Here is a 17,721-nt window from a genome sequence, read left to right as displayed (position 1 = left end):
GGCATGGGAGGGAGGCCAGGCACAAGCAGTTTGGGGCAAGGATGGTAGTTTTCCTGATGAAGGAGAAATGGGGGATATGCTCTTAGGAAGCTGCAGGCACAAGGGAAAGGTCTAGAATTGCAGGGCCACCCCTGTTTAGTCTGAGTCTGAGCCAGCAGTCCCCTGCCAGCCTGTGTGGAGGGAAAATGAGCCTCCTGCAAGGTGTAAGGCTCTTGGTCAGGATCTCCGCTCCAGGCAGTGCAGGCCACCCCCCACCCCCAGTTCACAGGGCTCTGGGATACACATGTCCCCCCAGATTCACAGGTGGAAGTCCTAGTTTCCAGTGTGATGGTAGCTGAGATGGGTGTTTGGGAGGTCATTGGGTTTGGATGAGGTCATGAGGGTGGGGTCCCCATGATGGGATAAGTGCCCTTATGAAAGACACCAGGGAGTTCCTGCTCTCTCCCCGTGACATGGTGAGGAGGCCGTCTGCAGGCCAGGAAGTGGGTCCTCCAAGAGCCCGGCTGTGCTGGGTCCTGATCTCAGCTTTCCATCTCCGGAAATAAGCTTCTGTTGTTTAAGTAACCCAGTTTTTGGCATTTTGTTATGGCAGCGAGAGCTGAGTAAAACACGCAGGTAATGTCGAGGTGTAACAAGGTATGGGTGAAAAGGGTACATCAATACACGGAGAGTGGTCACTTAGGGACGGAGGGTGGGAAGGAAAGGTGTGCAATGTAATCTTCTCTATTTTACTTAAAAAAATCCCTTACACACAGCAATGTATTAACCATTTACTCAGGTTGTTGGTACATGGGTTTTGTCACTGTGTTCTGAATATTTGAAATATTTTATTTAAAAAAGTCACTGTCCAAGGCCAAGTTATAAGGGGGGAATTTATACTTGGAGATAATTGAAATCCCACCGGAGAGAGATGCTAGAACCAGTCTACATTCCTGATGTCTACCTTGGCCCGTTCCCGTGCAAGTCAACAAGCCCTCTGTATCTTATGATGACCTAGATGAGAAAGGGTCTTTACAACTGAAAACAAACAAAAAATAAAAACCCCAATAATTAAAAATTTTAAATGTTATTTGTATCAATAACGTAAACAAAATTAAAGGGCATACAAATTCAAACAAACAAACAAAAAGCCAAAAAAAAAAAAGTCACTGTGATATCCTATTATAAACAGCTCCAATAAAAATCATGAGATGCCATGGGTGCTGAGTGGCTGCAAGTGTGTTCTGGGACCATCACAGGACTGTTTATGTTTTCATCTAAAAACATAACGATGTCAGGAATTACTTTTATGGGTGAATTATACGATGATTCAATCTACTACCTCCTAGTGTGGAAGATACAAGTCCCATGGGTCTGAACTAAGCGGCTGTACTTTCCTTCCAGCATCATTGCATCCAGGGCTTAAACTTAGGTTTCATAACAAATGATTTCTCTAAGGAAATAGATGTAAGGGAGGATTCTCTGGTCACGTCTAAATTTAACAAAGAAAACATGAGAAAAATCGGTCTATAAAGGATAACATTAAAAATTTTAATTGATCAACTTTATTTCAAATAATTTCCAAGAACACAGAGTCACCTCAACGGAAACAATTTCATTGAAATTTGCTTTGCAGGGCAGATAAGCGAAGCAAGTTCTTGCATATTCTTGAGGATTAAAAAAAATACACAAAATCAAAGAGTGAAAAGAGAGAATATTCCAAAATAACTTGGCGATAGACTTTCAGCTTTGAGGTTTTCTAACACGAGATCACTTTTCTCTTCCATCCTGAAAGATGTATTGTTCTTTCCTCTAGGGGGGAAAAAAAAAGATTTCAGTACAATTCTACTAGAATTCCCAATGCCAGCCCCCAAAAGCTTAACTGTTGTATATTTACTCCATTGAATATATATAAATATTTGAGTCATTAAAGAGAATGCTACCAAGCTTAATAAATACCCTAAGGAATGTGAAGGAAAAAAAAGTAATGGTAGCCCCTCAAGCAGGTGGTGCAAACTGGTGGTTAAGACCTCAGGCTTTCAAATCCTGGCCCAGCCACGCACTGGCCGTGTGGTTTCCTTATTTATAAGAAGAGCTGGCACTGCCTATTGGACAGACCTATTAAATCAAAGGGTTCATGCGGGGATTAAGGAAGGAAGGTATGAAAAAGGGTCAGCACAGCCTGGAGCCCAGAGGGCACTCAGATGTCAGCTGTTAGAGTTCCTTGTGTTCACAGCTCCTGAACATTCAGTCCCTTTCCTCAAGAAATTTATGTTAAGTAGAGGAAGGAAAATACGGAAAACGGTTAAGTATGTTTGTATTGTAGTCCCAGAAGGAACCTGCCAAACCAAACTCAGTCAGATGCCATTGCCAGTGGGCAAGTGACGTGGACTCGGGACACATTGTCCCGATCCCTGTGAGTGACACACTGAAATGATGCTGCGAAAGCTGGTGCCCACGTGAGCAAGTTTAGCAACTCACAGCAGCTGGTCCCACCCCCTCCTCAGCTTGTCTCTGGAGAAAAGGTCCCTTCAGCTTAAGGGACCTGCACAAGCTAAACCGTGGCCGAAGTGGGGGGACAGGGGGGCTTCGGTGGGGAGGGCAGGAGACTGTGGGCTGAGAGGGAGCGTGTGGGACGCTGCTGGGGGCTCTCCAAGGGCCGACACCTGCTCTGTACCCGGGAGGGATCCAGAAGTGACCTGAGTTCCAGATCAGTTTCACCTCCAACAGCTGTGTTCTGAGTGAGGTGAAGAGGCTGGAAATGAGTTTGACAAGGATGGATAGAGCCTCTTAAGTGAAACATTTTAGAAACATCCCCTAAATGCATTCCAATGAAAAATGTGCAAAAATGCTGATTTTAGAGGAAGGAAAAGAATTTGGGAGAAAGTTCAGAAAATTAACACCTAAGAATCCTGTTGTAAAACACCCACATTTGACAAACAGAAACGCACCTTCTTCTCTTCACAGGTGGGTTGTAAGGAGCTGACCTCTTCTCCAGGCCTCAGGGTGGCTCCGTCCACAGGTAAGAAATCCCACGGTCCAGCCCACCGTCCGCACACCTGAGGGTCTGATAATCGGCGTCGTTTTGTGGGGACTTGATGGCCCCACGGGGCATGGAGAACAAAGCCTGTAGATGGAGGGGCCTCAGTTGTGTTTGAGCCCAGGGGACTGTTTATGCTCCGCTGGGGTGGTGATGACAGCTGTGGGGGGCCCTGGGAGCCAGAGTCTGAGTTGAATTTTCCTAAGAAACCTTCTTTTTGATACCGAACTCCCACACTTGCTTTATCAGGAGATGCTCTGGTACAGGAAGGCGCCTGTGTCTGCTGAGGCGATTTTTGGCAATACTTTTGATGAAGCTTGTCAAATTTTTCTTTAATATCATTGTAATGATCCCTGGCACAGCCTGGAGGTTGTACCCTGGGTACTGAAATGGCTTTGCTGAGTGATACTGACTTCCTAAATCTTCCCAGATCATTTCCTTGCCAAACAAGGTCTGAGGTCTGCTGGGAGTGGCCTGGGCTGTGTGTGGATTTGGTCTTTGAAAGTGAGGGGAAGGAGTCACTCTTTGGCAGGCAGCTATCCTCTCTGATAGATCTTTTGCCCAGGCTTTCAAAAGCCTCACTCAGCCTCTTAGCTTTTGCTCTGTGGAGGGGGCTACTCAGCCTCTGGGCTTCTAAGCCCCGGGGGCTACCAGGGCTTCCTGGACCCCCTCTGTGCACGTCCACAGCCGAGGAGCTGGGGAGGCAGGGCTGCTTCCCAGGTTTCAAGCAGTACTCCTGGTGAAGTTTGTCAAATTTGATTTCGATCTCCCTATAACGATTCCCTTCCTGGCCCCATAGTATTCTTGGTCTGGAAGCTATTTTTACAGGAGAAATCAACCACTTTAGTGTCATGAATCTGTTTTCCTGATCAAGATGATACACTGCATTGGAGTCTAAGAAAGTCAATGAAGAATGTTTCTGGAGTGTTCTCTGAAGCTCCTTCCAACGTGGATCAAATGCATGGATTTGGGGTTTGTTTACTTCAAGAAAAGCCCTCCCCAATTTTAAACACATCTTATGGCCAGAAACATCGAGTAAGTTCTTGTGATCTCTTAGTGCTGCCGCGTCCTTCGCGGGCTCGGAGCAGGGTGGACGTCTCTCCCGGGGGCTCCTCTGAGAGCGCCTTCCTGCTCGGCAGCTCGTTCTGTTCATCCTGCTCTTCCACCTGTGCCTCTGCCTGGTGCTCCAGTTCCGGCCAATGAATGTCTTGGTGGAGATCACGCAGGAGGGCCTGGCACCCAGCAGGCGGCTCATGGAGTGCAGCATGCCTGCGTACAGGTCGCTGAGTGTCGCATTGCAGATGTCATCAGCCTCAGCGCACAGGCTGCCGGAGAAGCTGCCGCCACCGGTCCCATGTAAGGAGACGCCGTCACCCCTCGGCACCACGGCCAGGTCTGCTGGGCAAGAGCTTGAAGCATCGCCCTCTCTGGGCGATGAAGGTGGCTGAAATGGGCCACCGGGGCTCTCTTCAGAGCCACCACCACAGTATCCTGGGGAAACACACACACAGGCAAAGCCGAATTACCATTTAAAACCGGCTACACGCAGAGATCTGGGAACTGAAGGCTGGTTGTGACCATCATGGTTTTTTTTTTTTTTAATTATTATTTTAATTGAGATGAAACGTATAACATTATGTTAGTTTCAGAAGTATAACATGACATTGTGATTTGTTTTTTTAGCAATATGAAAAACAAAAGCAAAAGAAAATCTGACAAATATTTGGGAATAGACTCTTCTCAGAGATTTCTTTCTAGCTGTTGAAACAATTTACTGTCCATTGCCCTTCCCAGAAGGAGTCTTCCTTCCCTGTATGATGGTTTGGAAATTGGTTGCCTTGTCAAAGACAAAGAAACCAGAAAATAATGACCCTGTTTGTCTACAGCGCTGGGTGGGGAAGGGATAAGTTTTCTGAATACACCTCTTCACACAGCTTTGACTTTTGCATCATGTTAAGTGTTTTATATATTAAAAAAATAAAATTAAACCAACAGAGATGGGGATAATGCTAAAATTGAATACAGACAGGGAAAATGACCCTAACTGTATGTCAAACAGACAACAACCAAAAGAGGAACCAGAATCCAAATAACTCTGAACGTGCTCCCTCAGTGGGGTATCGTCTGAGGACAAAAATGCTGCTTGGAGATCTGGAAGCTTTCTGGGCACATTGTCAAGCGGGGTGGTACCAGGTGCTGTGATTCTGAGGCTACTTTGTGCTACGTAACCAATCAAGTGAGCCTCATTGTTAAGGGGGGCACCTGTGGAATCAGGGTGGGGGACGAAGAGCTCAAAACCTCATGCAGAAGCCAGTGTGGAAGGGGCTCCTCCAGGGACAACGGGTGATGAAAACTGACAACAGATTCTAATGTGAATTTTCAAAAAAAGTCCATGAGTTCTTACTGATTCTGGAAAAGTTAAAAAAAAGAAAAAGCATGTTGGGAAGGATAAAGGAAGAGGAAAAAAAGAAACGGAGGGGAGACAGCTCAGCTTGCTTTATAGAAGAATGCCAGCAGATGCAGGAGGGTGAATGGCAGAACCAGAGAAAGCCTGTGTGCAGCCCCAGCTCAGCAGTCATGGCGAGATGCTAAAAATTACGGGATGCAAAATTTCTGGGGAAAGGCTTCTAGGCAACCTCAAGGGGTCATCCGCAGATGACTCCGAGGACAAAAGGCACTTCTTCAGTGAGAAATCTGGCCGGTCCTTCCTTAACTACGTGACCAGGCTCAAGTCACCAACAATGGGACAGGCTGATGGGACTTCCCAAGAGGACAAAACATCACCTATGTGGCATTTTTGCCAAAAATGTTTAACATAACCTTAACCATAAATAAGACCAAGTTGAGGGACATTCTGCAAATTTGCTGGAGGCCAGGACTAGTCAAGAGAGTCAGTGATGGCGAGATGGCGACAATGACGACGGCGACCACCGCAAAGCTGAGGAGCCCTTCTGGACTGAAGGAGAAAGAATGATGGGTGATGCCCCAGTGGGTCCTAAGCTGGTTAAACAAACGAAAAAGCCTGCAAGGACAACGATGGCAGGACTGGGTAAAACTGTATTGTGTCACTGTGACATTTTCACGTGTGCCAAGTTTCCTGTGCTTATGAGGGGAATCAGCCTGTTCTTAGGAGACACCGTGAAGCATTTAGGGACAGTGTATATATGAACGCAAATACATATACACGTGTGTGTGTGTGTGTGTGTGTGTGTGTGTGTGTGTGTGTGTGTTGGGGGTGACAGAGCAAATGTGGCAAAATGTGAACAGTTAAGTGTAGTCAATGGATGTTTACTGTATGAGTCCGACATTTCTGGAGATTCAAAAATTTTCACAATGGTAAGCTGGGATAAAGAGCTAATTAGCAATTAGCATGCACGTCCCAGAAGGAAAGAGCGCTTCACTTCTTAACGTGATAATTTACCTGTGACGTGCACGTGTGATGCGGTGCAACCGTTCACGGTGATGAAACACGCTTGGCACGTGGGGGTGGGGGGGTGCCCAGCTAAGGGTGCCGTGCCTCTACCAAAAGTGAACGTCTGTGCAAAGTTTCTATGTCACACTCACCTTGGGCAGGCCTGGTGGGCGAGGCCAATGAAGGGACCAGGGTCACATGGGTGTCCTTTCCCTCTGCATAACTGGCATACTGAAATCAAAGCAAATGACTTTAACATAGGAATTGTCAGGTGTTGGCTCAGGCTCTACCCCTCCGTGCTAAGTCTGCAGGAACTGCATCCCCAACCACAGCTGGCGCATGCATGCTGATCTGCGACTGAGACAGTGGCTGGGTGGGCCTCCAGCAGTGGTGGGAAGAGCTGTCTTAGCGAAATCCAGGAGCTCTGCCCACCTGGCCTCCAGGTACGCCCCCCACCCCCACCCCCAGGCCACCACTGCCACACGTCTGCCAGGATATCTCTTGGGAGGTCTGATGGCTTTTCTTCTTCTACCATTAACCTCTGACAGCACCAACACCTGGGGCCAGGTGGATAGAGAGAAGGAAAACCCACTACTGAGACAACAGAGCTGGTCCCAGTCCTGGCCTCCGCCCCGAACTGACAGGGTGACCAAAAGGACACGCTTGCTGCTTCTGGACAAGGGAAAAAGGTATTTCCGGCACATCCACGAATTCAGAATCAGGCTTCTCACTGGTCAGCAGCACAGTAAGAAAACACCCATGCTCCTGTTAAGTTGGCTGCCTCTGAGATGAATTACTTATTCCAGAACACGTACTTCCTAGTTACTTGGTATTAAAATGTCCTTTGTTTTAGGAGATGATACTGACAGAACTTAATGTGAATTCCACCTTTAGCCATTTGCTCTCCTTCAGGCAAAGCTCTGGGAAACTGGCTGCCGTGGAAGGCAGAGGGCACCAGGCCTGGGAGAGGGGCCAGTGAGCTGCCCACCTCCCACGGGGACCACCGCAGCCCCCGATCTTGCCAACATCATGGCTGGAGCAGACAGAACAGGCATCCTGTTGTCCCCGCCAGCCCCGGTCATGGCAGGGAAGGAGGGAGGTGGGTGCTATGGCTTCCCCAATCCTGCAGCTTAAAAGCCTTCCACCCAAGGCTTGGGGCCCTACTAGATCCTGTGAGCTGCCCAGAACACGGCGGGCAGCCAATCCCGCTGCCCCAGGGCATTTATTCAGGAAGAGCAGGAGCCAGTGAACAAAATGGTTTGGAAACAATCACTCAAATGGTCTTTACAGGCTCTGTAGCAAGTGAACAAGACATGATGACACCTTGATGTGTCTCTAGTTTATAGTTTACTCATATGAAGACACATCCTGGGAAACATTACCTCCAAACACCCTTCATCCTGCAGCAGGATATCCACTTGTGTCAAGTATTTCCTCCTTAACTCGTTTTTCAGTGGGCTCCAGGGCACTGCAGGCTGACACCAAAGAGAAGTCAGTATTCATAAGCACTGTCGGGTACGGCTGAGCTCTGGGGCCCTGGAGCACAGTGGCAAGCTTGCTAGTGTGTACATCTCTAAATCAAGGCCCTTGAAGTCACTTCTTCACCTGCTTAGCAAGACAAAGTGGTCCAGCCCCTCCGAAAAATCTACCTGACCCTAGAATCCGACTTTAGGGAATCTACCCAGGGGTAACAATCCGAAAGAAAACAGGGAGACAAAACATACAAGTTTGGAGAGGTTTATGACAATATCACTAGAATAAGAAAAATAAAAAAAAGAAACAATATTCTTAGGTGAGTTTAGGCTTCAACTACTAGAACTGACCCCAATTGGTATGTTTATAAGAAAAGAAGTTCAGTGTCCAACTCAGGGGGCAGGAACGGTCGCCTCTCCTATCCCTCACCTGCCATACGTGGGAAACAGGGGGCCTCAGCCTCCACGGTGCACACGGGTGGGGCTGCGTCAGGGGCTGGGGCTACAGAGGTGGGGTAACACAGACACGCCGGAGAACAGCCGACACCCCAGCTCTTCACTGTCGGAGCCCCCTGCTCCCCTTCACTGCTACCCCCAACACAACACTTCCAAACGTACCCCTTTCCTCTCCCAGGGCCATACCTAATTCCAGGCACATTGCAAGTCATACCTGGGTGTACGGGCAAACCTCTGTACAAAAGCAGTGATTTTAGAGGGAAGCCACATGCCAGCTATTCTAGCATCTGACCCAGGGGTCAGGTCAGAGGCTCGGGTGCATTCTGTCCTGTGTGTTCTCGTCCATCCCAAGGGCTGACCTAGAAACACCCGCTAAAGCACCTCCCTTGCGACACCATCAAAGGAAAAGACTGACTTAGAACCCAACTTTCCACACCGCGAGGTCGGCCAAGTCCAACGGTACACTGTGACCACAGCCGGGATTGTTCTGTTTGCAGAGGGAACATCACCCAACATTTACGTAAGTTCAGTAAATACGATTTGAACTGGGGCAGTAAGTGCTAAACTGAGAAGAGGCAGCCTACTGCCTTAGGGGATCTGAAAGCGGGGACAGAGACTTGAGGGGTGGCGTTAGCAAAGAGCGAGCCTCAGAAGGGGACCTGGGGGAAGGTGCAGGTCATGAGAATGTGCATTTGCCCCCAAGTCCCAACGCTGTCCCTTCATATAAAAGGCAGGTCTTACCATTAAGTTACCAGCAACCACATCTTCATGGAATAAAGTTGTATCAGCATCAGTGCTTTTTGAATCTAAAAGCAAAAAAGGAAATTTCCACCAGAATTTTTAAAGAAAGATTGGATTTTTCTCTGGAGGATAGCTTTCACATCTCTTGAGTATGCCCTGCAGTGAGAGCTCCCATTGCTTCAAGCGGCCCCTTTAAGAGGGACACGGCCTTCTGTTGCCAGGCAGAGAACCCAACAGGACAGGAACATGCCCTGAGCGGGGAGACGCGGGAAAGCCGCTTTTCTATCACCTCCGGCTCTTTCCATGGCCTCTGATCCTGGAAGCTGTGTCCCTCTAGGCCAGCACTGTCCAGTAGAACTTTCTGCGATGACGGAAGGTCCCCACCTGCTGTCCAGTATGTCAGCCACTAGCCACACATGGCTGTTGAACACTTGGAACGTGGGTAAGGAGGCTAGGGAACTGAATTTTAAATTTCCCTTAATTTTCAATGAATTCGAATAGTCACAGGAGACTAGTGGTTACCACACTGGACAGTTCAGCTCAAGAAGAACTATTTCTGATTATTTCAAGCAGTCCAGGAGATTCATGGACCCAAGTCTTGATGGAGTTAAAATTTGGATTAATACCGGTAAACAAGTAAACATCTCCATCAGGGTCTTTCTAGCTCTGATATGAAAGACCACTGGTTTCGCTTTTAGGACTCAACCCACATTATGGACTGCCTGGTGCAGGCAAGGACGTGGGCAGGGCGGACAAAGGCTACAGAAAGGCCAGTCCCACAGGAGACAGGTGTTCAAGAACAATGACAAAGTCTGTAACTACACAGCTGTTTAGCTGCCACAAGGGGAAGAGCCAGGTGTGGAGAACTCAGGTAAAAGCGGGGGTCTGCTCCCCTCTGGGGACCAGCGGGCCTTTGGGGGGCAGTGAAGAGAGTGGGCAGGTCAGGCATGGTCTGAATTCTGCTTTTCCCCCTCAGAGCAGGAGGCAGCCATTGCAGTGCTGTGGACAGAGAGAGAAGCCATGTGACGAGATTCGCACGTGCAAACGTGTCAGCGGGGTGGAGCCCCGGGGGAGACAGGAGCTGGCACCGTGGGGGTGCCGTGGGGACACGGGGCACAGGAACAGGAGAGACGGTGGAGGCAAAGGCGCAAGACAGCGACGTCTGGGATGTGAGGAAGAGGGAGGGGCTGAGGCCAAGAGGGTGCTGGGTTTCTGGCTCATTCTACAGGGAAGATGGTGGGGACCTTGTCCTGAGGACAGGTCTGCTGGGTTGGCTTTTTGAGTTTAGATACGCAGAGTTCAGACAAAGGGTTCAAGGGGAGAGGCCTCTGGCAACAGACACACCCAGACGGGGTCTAGGCAGCGGATTCCACCAGAGTGAGGGACAAAGAAGTGGGGCAAAGGTGCCCAACTCTCACGAAAGGCCATCAGTGAAGGTGGGAGGTGGGCCGATAGAGGGGCTGAGAGGAGGGGGGGAGAAAGCCCGGGGGGCTCAGGGGCACTGAGGCCATGGCCAGACTTTCCAGAAGCTTCGAATGCCGGGGCAGCAGGATAAAAATCAGTGAATGCCGACCGGATTCTGCCACGGGGGCACCGGGAGCCTCACCAAGAGGTGTGCACGGGGCGAGAGCACCGGAGACAGTGACATGAGCCGCTTCTATGGACCGGGTTGTGAAGGGAAGGTGAACACGGGGAGGCAGCGAGAAAGGGGCCCGAAAAGAGAAACAGGAATTCTATTCTGTGTGTTCAAGGTGGAACCTGATGGGATGTATCCAGGGTAGAGGGAGAGGCTGGGGACAGAAAAAAAGAAAGGTGATGGGTGGATTTCTGAGAAAATAGGCCGGGCCAGGGGCTCGACAGCACAGCGGGCCTGCAGAAGGGAAGGGAGGCCCCACGTGAACAGGAAGCAGGAGAAGGGATGGCTGCAGGTGTGTAGGTGTTCAGAAACCAGACCACAAGGGCATGTCAAAGTCTTACTAAATTCTTGAGATTAATCTTTTTGGGGTTTTTTTGGCAAAAGGTAAAAACAGAACAAAATGGGGTAGGTGAGGGTAAGAGTTGATTATTCTAGAATTTTTGAGTACCATTTATGTGTCAAGTACCACGATGTAACTGTGAGGGAGACAGCTCCTTAGAAGAGCTTAGGAGGAAGTAACAGGGCACTTTTGAATGTTTTAGTTTCTAAAATACATTTGAAAAAGTCAGAGAGTGGGATCTATACTTGAAATGTCGTGACAAAAAACACACATCCCTCCGGACCTGGCTTTCTAGCATTGGGACACTCACCCTCGACTTGTGTGCAGGGCGAGGGAAGCTCATGCCCTCCGGCTGAGTCTCGCACAGGCCCATCCGTCCTGCTTTTCATCTTCACTGGGGAGCCCTTGAAGTGGGTAAGACATGCTTGTTTCATTCATGATGCATTTGAAAGCCGCTGTCAAGTAACACACCTATGATCCCTCCTTTAGTGTATGAGAGAACAGGAAGTTTCCCAGGGCTTCTCTTCTAGGACATTCCGGTACAAAAGGCCTCAAAACTCCTGGCAGGTAGATGAGCTTCCCCTCGGAAAAGAAACAGAGCTTTCTCCCTCTGGTTGTGCGGAGGGCCGCTGCCTCAGAAACCACTTGGATGGTGAGGGACGGGGCAGGGAAAGCGAGAAACGGCCACGAGTGAACAGGCCCTGGCTTGGCAGTGAGCACATGGCCAAAACGAAACAGGACACAACTGTTGCCAGTCCTGGGGTAGAATCCAGAAATTCAAGAGGCCCCTGCAGGACTTTCAGTGAGTTTCCTTCCATGTCGTGAGACCTACAGTTCCTTTAAAAGTTTCAGCACGTGGTGGGACCCAGGCACGAGGAGCGACTTTCAAGCTGAGCTCTGGCCACGGGGCCATCCGCTGTCCTGACCAGGGCTGAGCCTCCAGGGTGGTCAGGGGCCGCCCCTGAGGAGGTGTGCTTCCCTCTGGAGCCCGATCTGTACCACTGGCCTTGCTAATAACCATAACGAATGCCATGGATGGGCTCTCACTAGGGACACTGGAGAATTCAAGATGCCAGATTGCCTGAAACATTTCAGGGTCACCCCAGCCTCGCAAAAACAGGAGTGAGAACCTGGTGAAGGCCTGTCCCTTGAGGGGTGGCCCCGAGGCATCCTCTCCTAGGAGCCTAGGAGTCCTGCCTGGGGGATGTCACCGCCTTTGCCTTGGGGGAGTTGGGACCTGGTGGTTTTCTGGAGCTATTTTGTGTCTTCGGGTGTCACAGAACTTTACACAGTCATGGGGAAGCAGCCAATTGGCACCAGCATCCAACTACAGGCAGCTCTGGGGTCGAAAACAGAACCAAGCACATGTGTTAGGACAAACTCGCTTGGGTCAAAGCACAGCCCATGAGGCCTACTGCCTCCCATAGCCCCAGGGCAGGCAGGAGGGTGGGGGTTTGGACACAAAAGTCACCCGTGGTGACTTGAGGGAGGCCGTAGACCTCTGGGCTGTCATCACTGACCACACCAAGTTTTCTAATCTCAGGAAAGGGGCTTAAAATTCTGTAGACTCCAGGGAGGGGTCCTCCTCATTTTAAGCAAAAACCTTAAATAGATGTCCAGATGAGAACATTTTGCCACCAAGACCATTCAAGCACTGGTCTAATCATTGGGCATCATTATTATATATAAAGAATGCATATCCTTTGACTCAGTGATCCCACTTCTTGGCATTTACTGAACAGGGGTGACAGCACTGGAAAGAGATAAGAACAGTTTGCTGTCTCTACAACAGGGGTCTTATGAATAAAGTTTTATTGAAACACAGTCGTATCTGCCTGTTCACCTGTTGTCTGTGGCCACTTCCCTCTTAGAACATAGAGCTGAGTGGCTGTGGCAGAGACACATGGACAGTAAAGCCTAAAATATTTATCATCTAGACTTTTGCAGGAAAAGCATGCTGATCCTGACTTATAATAAAGGGAAGTGAAAACAGCTAAATGCCTATCAACAAAAGAACATTTAAAAAAAAAAGGAGATTGAATTATACAACGGATGATGAAGAGGAGTGTTCACAATATGTATTAAGAGGAAAAAAGAGGGTAAAGAGATGTGTATTTAAAAGAAAAAGGGTAAAGAAATGTGTATTTATAATTATATACAAACAGGAATCACAGCAAACTAAAACATTATTAGGGACTATCTCATCTCTGAATATACAAGTCAGGTTAATTTTCAGTAGTTATATGTATTTCTAACATTTCTATGACTAGATGTATTATGTGTTGTTAAAATAACCAATCAGGAAGGAATTTGATTTCAGATTTGCTGCTAATTGCTATGTAATCCTAATTCTGATGTTTTCTTTTTTTTTTTTTTTTTAATTCTGATTTTAACATCCCATCAAAGTTTGGCTTTGGTAACCAAATTTACAAGGTAGGCAGGTATTGGACTCTTTTGTCAACTGATTTTTCATTCTTAGGCACAGGCTCCCCAAATGGCCACGAGGAAGCACCACACGGTGATAAGTGGTGATTAAGAGAATACCAGATATCCTTATAAAAATCAGTCACAAAAAGCAAGACTCCTTGGGTCTCACAGTAGGAAGGTCCCTCCCATGAAGGTAACAGATCACATTGCTTTCGTGTCCGTGGATGAACTCGGGAAAAACACACCTGGGTTTTGAAAGGTAGTGAACAGCTCAGGCCACCCTCTCCCCAATCTCTTCTTCTTTTAAGAAGAGGAAAAGAGGCATTTTTCCTTCCCAGAAGGACTCGGCAAAGCAAGCTTGTAGCTGTGACTGAAACTGGGGCCGGGGAAGGTCTATCCAGCCGGCCCCGCCTTGCACGTGGGGTCCAGCTGTCAGAGCCCCTCGGCCCACAGCAGAGGAGACGCAGGGAGACAGAAGGGGCATACGTATCATAAGCTTCTCCCTGCACTTGACAAGCAACAGAAGACACGAGTCTCAGTAAATCCTTAACGCACCAGAACACAGGGCAGTTACGCTGAGAAAACGCGGTGGCACAGCACCCCGCAGTGGCCGCTGCGTGCAGTTCCAGCTCATCCCCACCTCTATTCACATCCACCTTCCTCCACAGCAAGGCGTGTTGGCACTAAAATTTGACATTGAATACCTGGATTTGTCCTGTGTTTCTTTCCTTTATTAGTCCTCCACCCCAAATTCGCAATCCTTAAGAAAAGAAATAAAAATGACCACTTAAGTAATCATGAACACAGAGTTTCTGTTCAATGGGTATACAAAGAAAACCAACGTGATGGGCAAAAGAAAGATCGAATATAACCAAGCCATATTCTTGATATTCTGTTGTTTCTCATCTTTGAGAGGCAGAAAGCTTTTTAAAAATCAAGACTAGACAAAAACTTGTTGGTAACGAAAATCTCTCCTACCTGGTAGGCAGCAGCTTGTTGAATCCAGCAATAAGCCACATATTAAATGGAAACAAGGAACATACGAATGCCAAGTACTATCTTCAAAATACATATATTGAGGGCAATCTATATACTACAGCAAGAGAGAGAGAGAAAGAACTTTTCGAGGGCTACCTCTTTACCCGATGTACCGTGTAAGTGTTTTCTCAGGGATATGTACACATTACAGAGCAAGCCCTCGGCACAGGGGGTAAACACTGAGTTTTGGAGTCCCGCACTTACTAGCTAGCAGAATCTGGGCAAGATACTCAATCTCTCCCCTAAACCTGTTGGCTCCCGGGTAAATTCAAATTAATAAATAAAGAAGGGATCATTGGGTTGCGAGGCTTGAGATAGTTGATGATAATAACAGCAGCAAAAATGTCCACGGAGCTTACTGTTCCAGGCTCTAGTCTAAACCCTTTCCAAGGACGCCTCATTTAATGTTCACAACTCACTGACATGTAACTCGTATGGTACTCCTAACTCCTTTGGGACAGACACTCACCAAGTTCACTGTACAGATGGAGACACAGGTGAGGAGAAGGTGAAATAACCAGCCCAGGTCACTCGCCCACGTGGTGCAGTCACGCCGTGAACCCAGGGGGGTGACCTTCTGGGTTCCTGACCACTGTGCCGTGTGGCCTTTCCAGAACAGAGCGACGCTTGAGCAGAGGTGCTTGGAGTCAAATCAAAGCTTTGCCACTTTGGCTAAATGACACGGGCAAGTTCCTTAACCTCTCTGCTATACCCTCTGCTATGAAACAATGATGATTTTAATAGCACCTATCTCGCAGGGTGTTGAGAATCAAAAACCTGAGATTCTTAGAAGCGCAGGCACACGCTTAGCTGTCAACATGTGAGGGACTATTATTTGCCTGCTGTCTTTATCGCAATCAGTGCGCTTGCTAGTTCCCATCTATCCCCTATGGTATTGCCTTCAACTGCAGGAATTCACCTGCAAGGGTGAATAGCATGCAATCAGGAAGGCCACTCCCTGAATGCCTCTCCAGGGGGAGCTACAGGTCTGGGGAGCTGAGCTCCCATTAGCTAGGCGTTTGTTAGAACACAGACCCACTAAATCCACATCCAGCGTTGCTCTCCGTGGCCCCAGGAATCCATTTCAACAAGCTCTCCAGGAGGTCTTCCACACGCTGAAGTGTTTGATGCTCCAGGTACTGTTCTCATCAAACTGGGGTCCAAAATGAGTTTTCACTGATGAAATTAGTGATGTTTAAGATATGTGGATTGACCAAAATATTCCAGACACTGCCTATCCTCGCGTGAACAGGCCTGTTGGCAGCACCCTTAGGAACGATTTCTACACACTCCTGCGTCCTGCCTTCGGGTTAGACTTGTCACCTCCTGACAGTGGCCAGAGTAACAGAAACCCACTGCTGGAATACCTTAGCTTCTGCCTGCGTACATTTTTCACTCAGGGTATGGCTGGGCCAGCCGAAAAAGCAGAGCTAGGATTTCATTTAACTGCAAACTGTTTCGTGCCTGTCTGTCCAGTGCATGGCAGAACTGGGCTTGAGATTCACTTTCATTAGTATGTAATACTGAGTCATAATAAGGCTGAATGGCAGGCACTGACCTCACGCAGTGCAAACTTTCTCCAGCTATTTATCAAAGAGAATCCATGAGATTTAAGTCATTCTGAAACATCAACCATTAAATAGAATGGGTCCTTCTCCCTACATTCAGGTCAAATTCCAAAGTACTCAGAATCTCAAGTCAAACAGGTCAAATAACAGTCAATAAGAGTGTTTACTAGTGCCAGGCACTGTTCCAAGAGCTTCATCTCCTGCAACTGTCACGATGTCCATGCCAAGTAGATATTATTGTCATCTTGCCATTTTACAGATGAAGAAACTGAGTTACAGCCTGGCTAGAGCAATGGGCCCAAGCTGATATGGCTATTAAATGGCCAGCGGGGATGCCAACCCAGGCAGGGGCATTTTTAACGAGGATGCATCTATGTGTCTTCAGAATCCTGTCTTAATAAGTAATTCTGTTGGAAATAAGTAATTTAAATAATACATACGTTCAAGGGAACTAGTAATGTTTTAGTACCTGCTAGGTGAACAAGGTTTATTTTCAAAAGACAGCAGAGAGAGCATTTCAAACTCTAGTAAGACACTATTCCAGTTACACTCTTAACCGTAAATACTCAGAAAGTGGGGGGCTGACTCGTACCCTGGGGCGTCTCGTAGGTCAGCGTGGACATCTGCACCACCGGGGCGTCCTCGAAGGGTTGGTTGTACTGCGGGAGAGGAAAGGGCATCCCGTCAGATTGGAGGGCCGAGAGGAACCCCTGACCCGGGCTGAGAAGGCGCCAGAGCGAGGCTGCACGTCTGGGGGGCCCGGAACCCCGCTCTCTGCCCCCCAGTCCACAACGCTGCCTTCTCCTCCCTCCCCCCACCCCCGTCCCGCCACCCCCCTCCCCGTCCCGCCACCCCCCTCCCCGCCAGCGGAGGTGAGGGGCGCACCTTCTCTAACAGCTGCTGCATGCGCCTCTGGAAGCGGCGGCGGCTGTCCCTGAGCCTCCGCAGCAGTGCGTCATCTCCCAGGACCTCGCCCTCCATGGCGCACGGAAACCTCAGCCACAACTCCAGCGGGAAGCTGGACCGAGACCGCACCCGGCGCCGCGGTTCAAATAGAGACTCCGCCCTTCCGGCCCGCCCTTCGGTTTTTCCATTGGCTGGTTCTGAAAGGCCGGGCGCTGATTGGGCCTTTCAAACAGGCCTGCGATGCTTTCTCCCGGCCAATCCGTGCGGGAGTTTCCGGCCGCGCCCTGCCCCCGGCTCCAGCGTGCAGCGGAAAGCGGAGGCGGGGGTCGGCGGCAGTGCGCTGGGAGGTTGATGGCGTCACCTTCCCTGCGCGGGTCCCACGCTTGTTCATCAGCAGGGCCACACGAGTATGATTTCCCCCGTCGTGCACCGGAGCTGGGCAGGCGACTTGCGCTGGGACTCGCCGCCGGTGGGGGGCCCCTCCCCTGAATATTGCCCTGCCCCCTGCCCCCCGGCAGGCTTCCTCGTCCAGCCTTCCTCGGGTTCTCGAGCAGTTAGGAGAGCCGAGGGCTGAGAAAGAAACCATGGAGTTAGCAATACAAAAGGAAGCAGGAAAGTGAACACGCATTTAGAAAGGAGAAATACCATAGATCATATAGTACAGTATTTTTATTAACCTCCTGGCACAACTTTTTCTTACATGTTT

The 17,721-nt window shown here is 49.0% G+C and overlaps 1 protein-coding gene across 2 annotated transcripts; it reads right to left on the bottom strand.

The window, feature by feature from the left end:
* Positions 1 to 1,619: 1,619 nt before the first annotated feature.
* On the bottom strand, positions 1,620 to 17,121 carry HJURP (Holliday junction recognition protein). Of its 2 annotated transcripts, XM_057747095.1 has the most exons (9): positions 16,995 to 17,121; positions 16,702 to 16,768; positions 14,208 to 14,263; positions 11,387 to 11,480; positions 9,101 to 9,165; positions 7,814 to 7,906; positions 6,584 to 6,662; positions 2,931 to 4,510; positions 1,620 to 1,791 (listed from the first exon to the last, which is right to left on the bottom strand). In XM_057747095.1, the coding sequence occupies exons 1-9, from the start codon at positions 17,088 to 17,090 to the stop codon at positions 1,750 to 1,752; spliced, it is 2,172 nt and encodes a 723-aa protein (XP_057603078.1). In that variant the 5' UTR covers positions 17,091 to 17,121; the 3' UTR covers positions 1,620 to 1,749. The 2 variants fall into 2 exon arrangements, with proteins under 2 accessions (XP_057603078.1, XP_057603079.1); XM_057747096.1 differs by lacking the exon at positions 14,208 to 14,263 and having other exon boundaries at positions 16,995 to 17,058.
* Positions 17,122 to 17,721: the final 600 nt, after the last annotated feature.

Source organism: Hippopotamus amphibius, chromosome 8 (assembly GCF_030028045.1).
Source record: "Hippopotamus amphibius kiboko isolate mHipAmp2 chromosome 8, mHipAmp2.hap2, whole genome shotgun sequence".
NCBI classification, from domain to species: domain Eukaryota; kingdom Metazoa; phylum Chordata; class Mammalia; order Artiodactyla; family Hippopotamidae; genus Hippopotamus; species Hippopotamus amphibius.
The sequence above is the reverse complement of the archived record's forward strand: the minus strand, read 5'-3'. Positions and strand labels throughout refer to the sequence as shown.

Coding starts and splice junctions, on each gene's coding strand:
- HJURP (XM_057747095.1), bottom strand. CDS start 17,090: ATGGAGGGCGAGGTCCTGGGAGATGACGCACTGCTGCGGAGGCTCAGG. Junction 9,166..11,386: donor GCCCTGCACACAAGTCGAGG/GTGAGTGTCCCA, acceptor TTTTGCTTTTAG/ATTCAAAAAGCACTGATGCT. Junction 1,792..2,930: donor CCACCTGTGAAGAGAAGAAG/GTGCGTTTCTGT, acceptor TTTCCCCCCTAG/AGGAAAGAACAATACATCTT.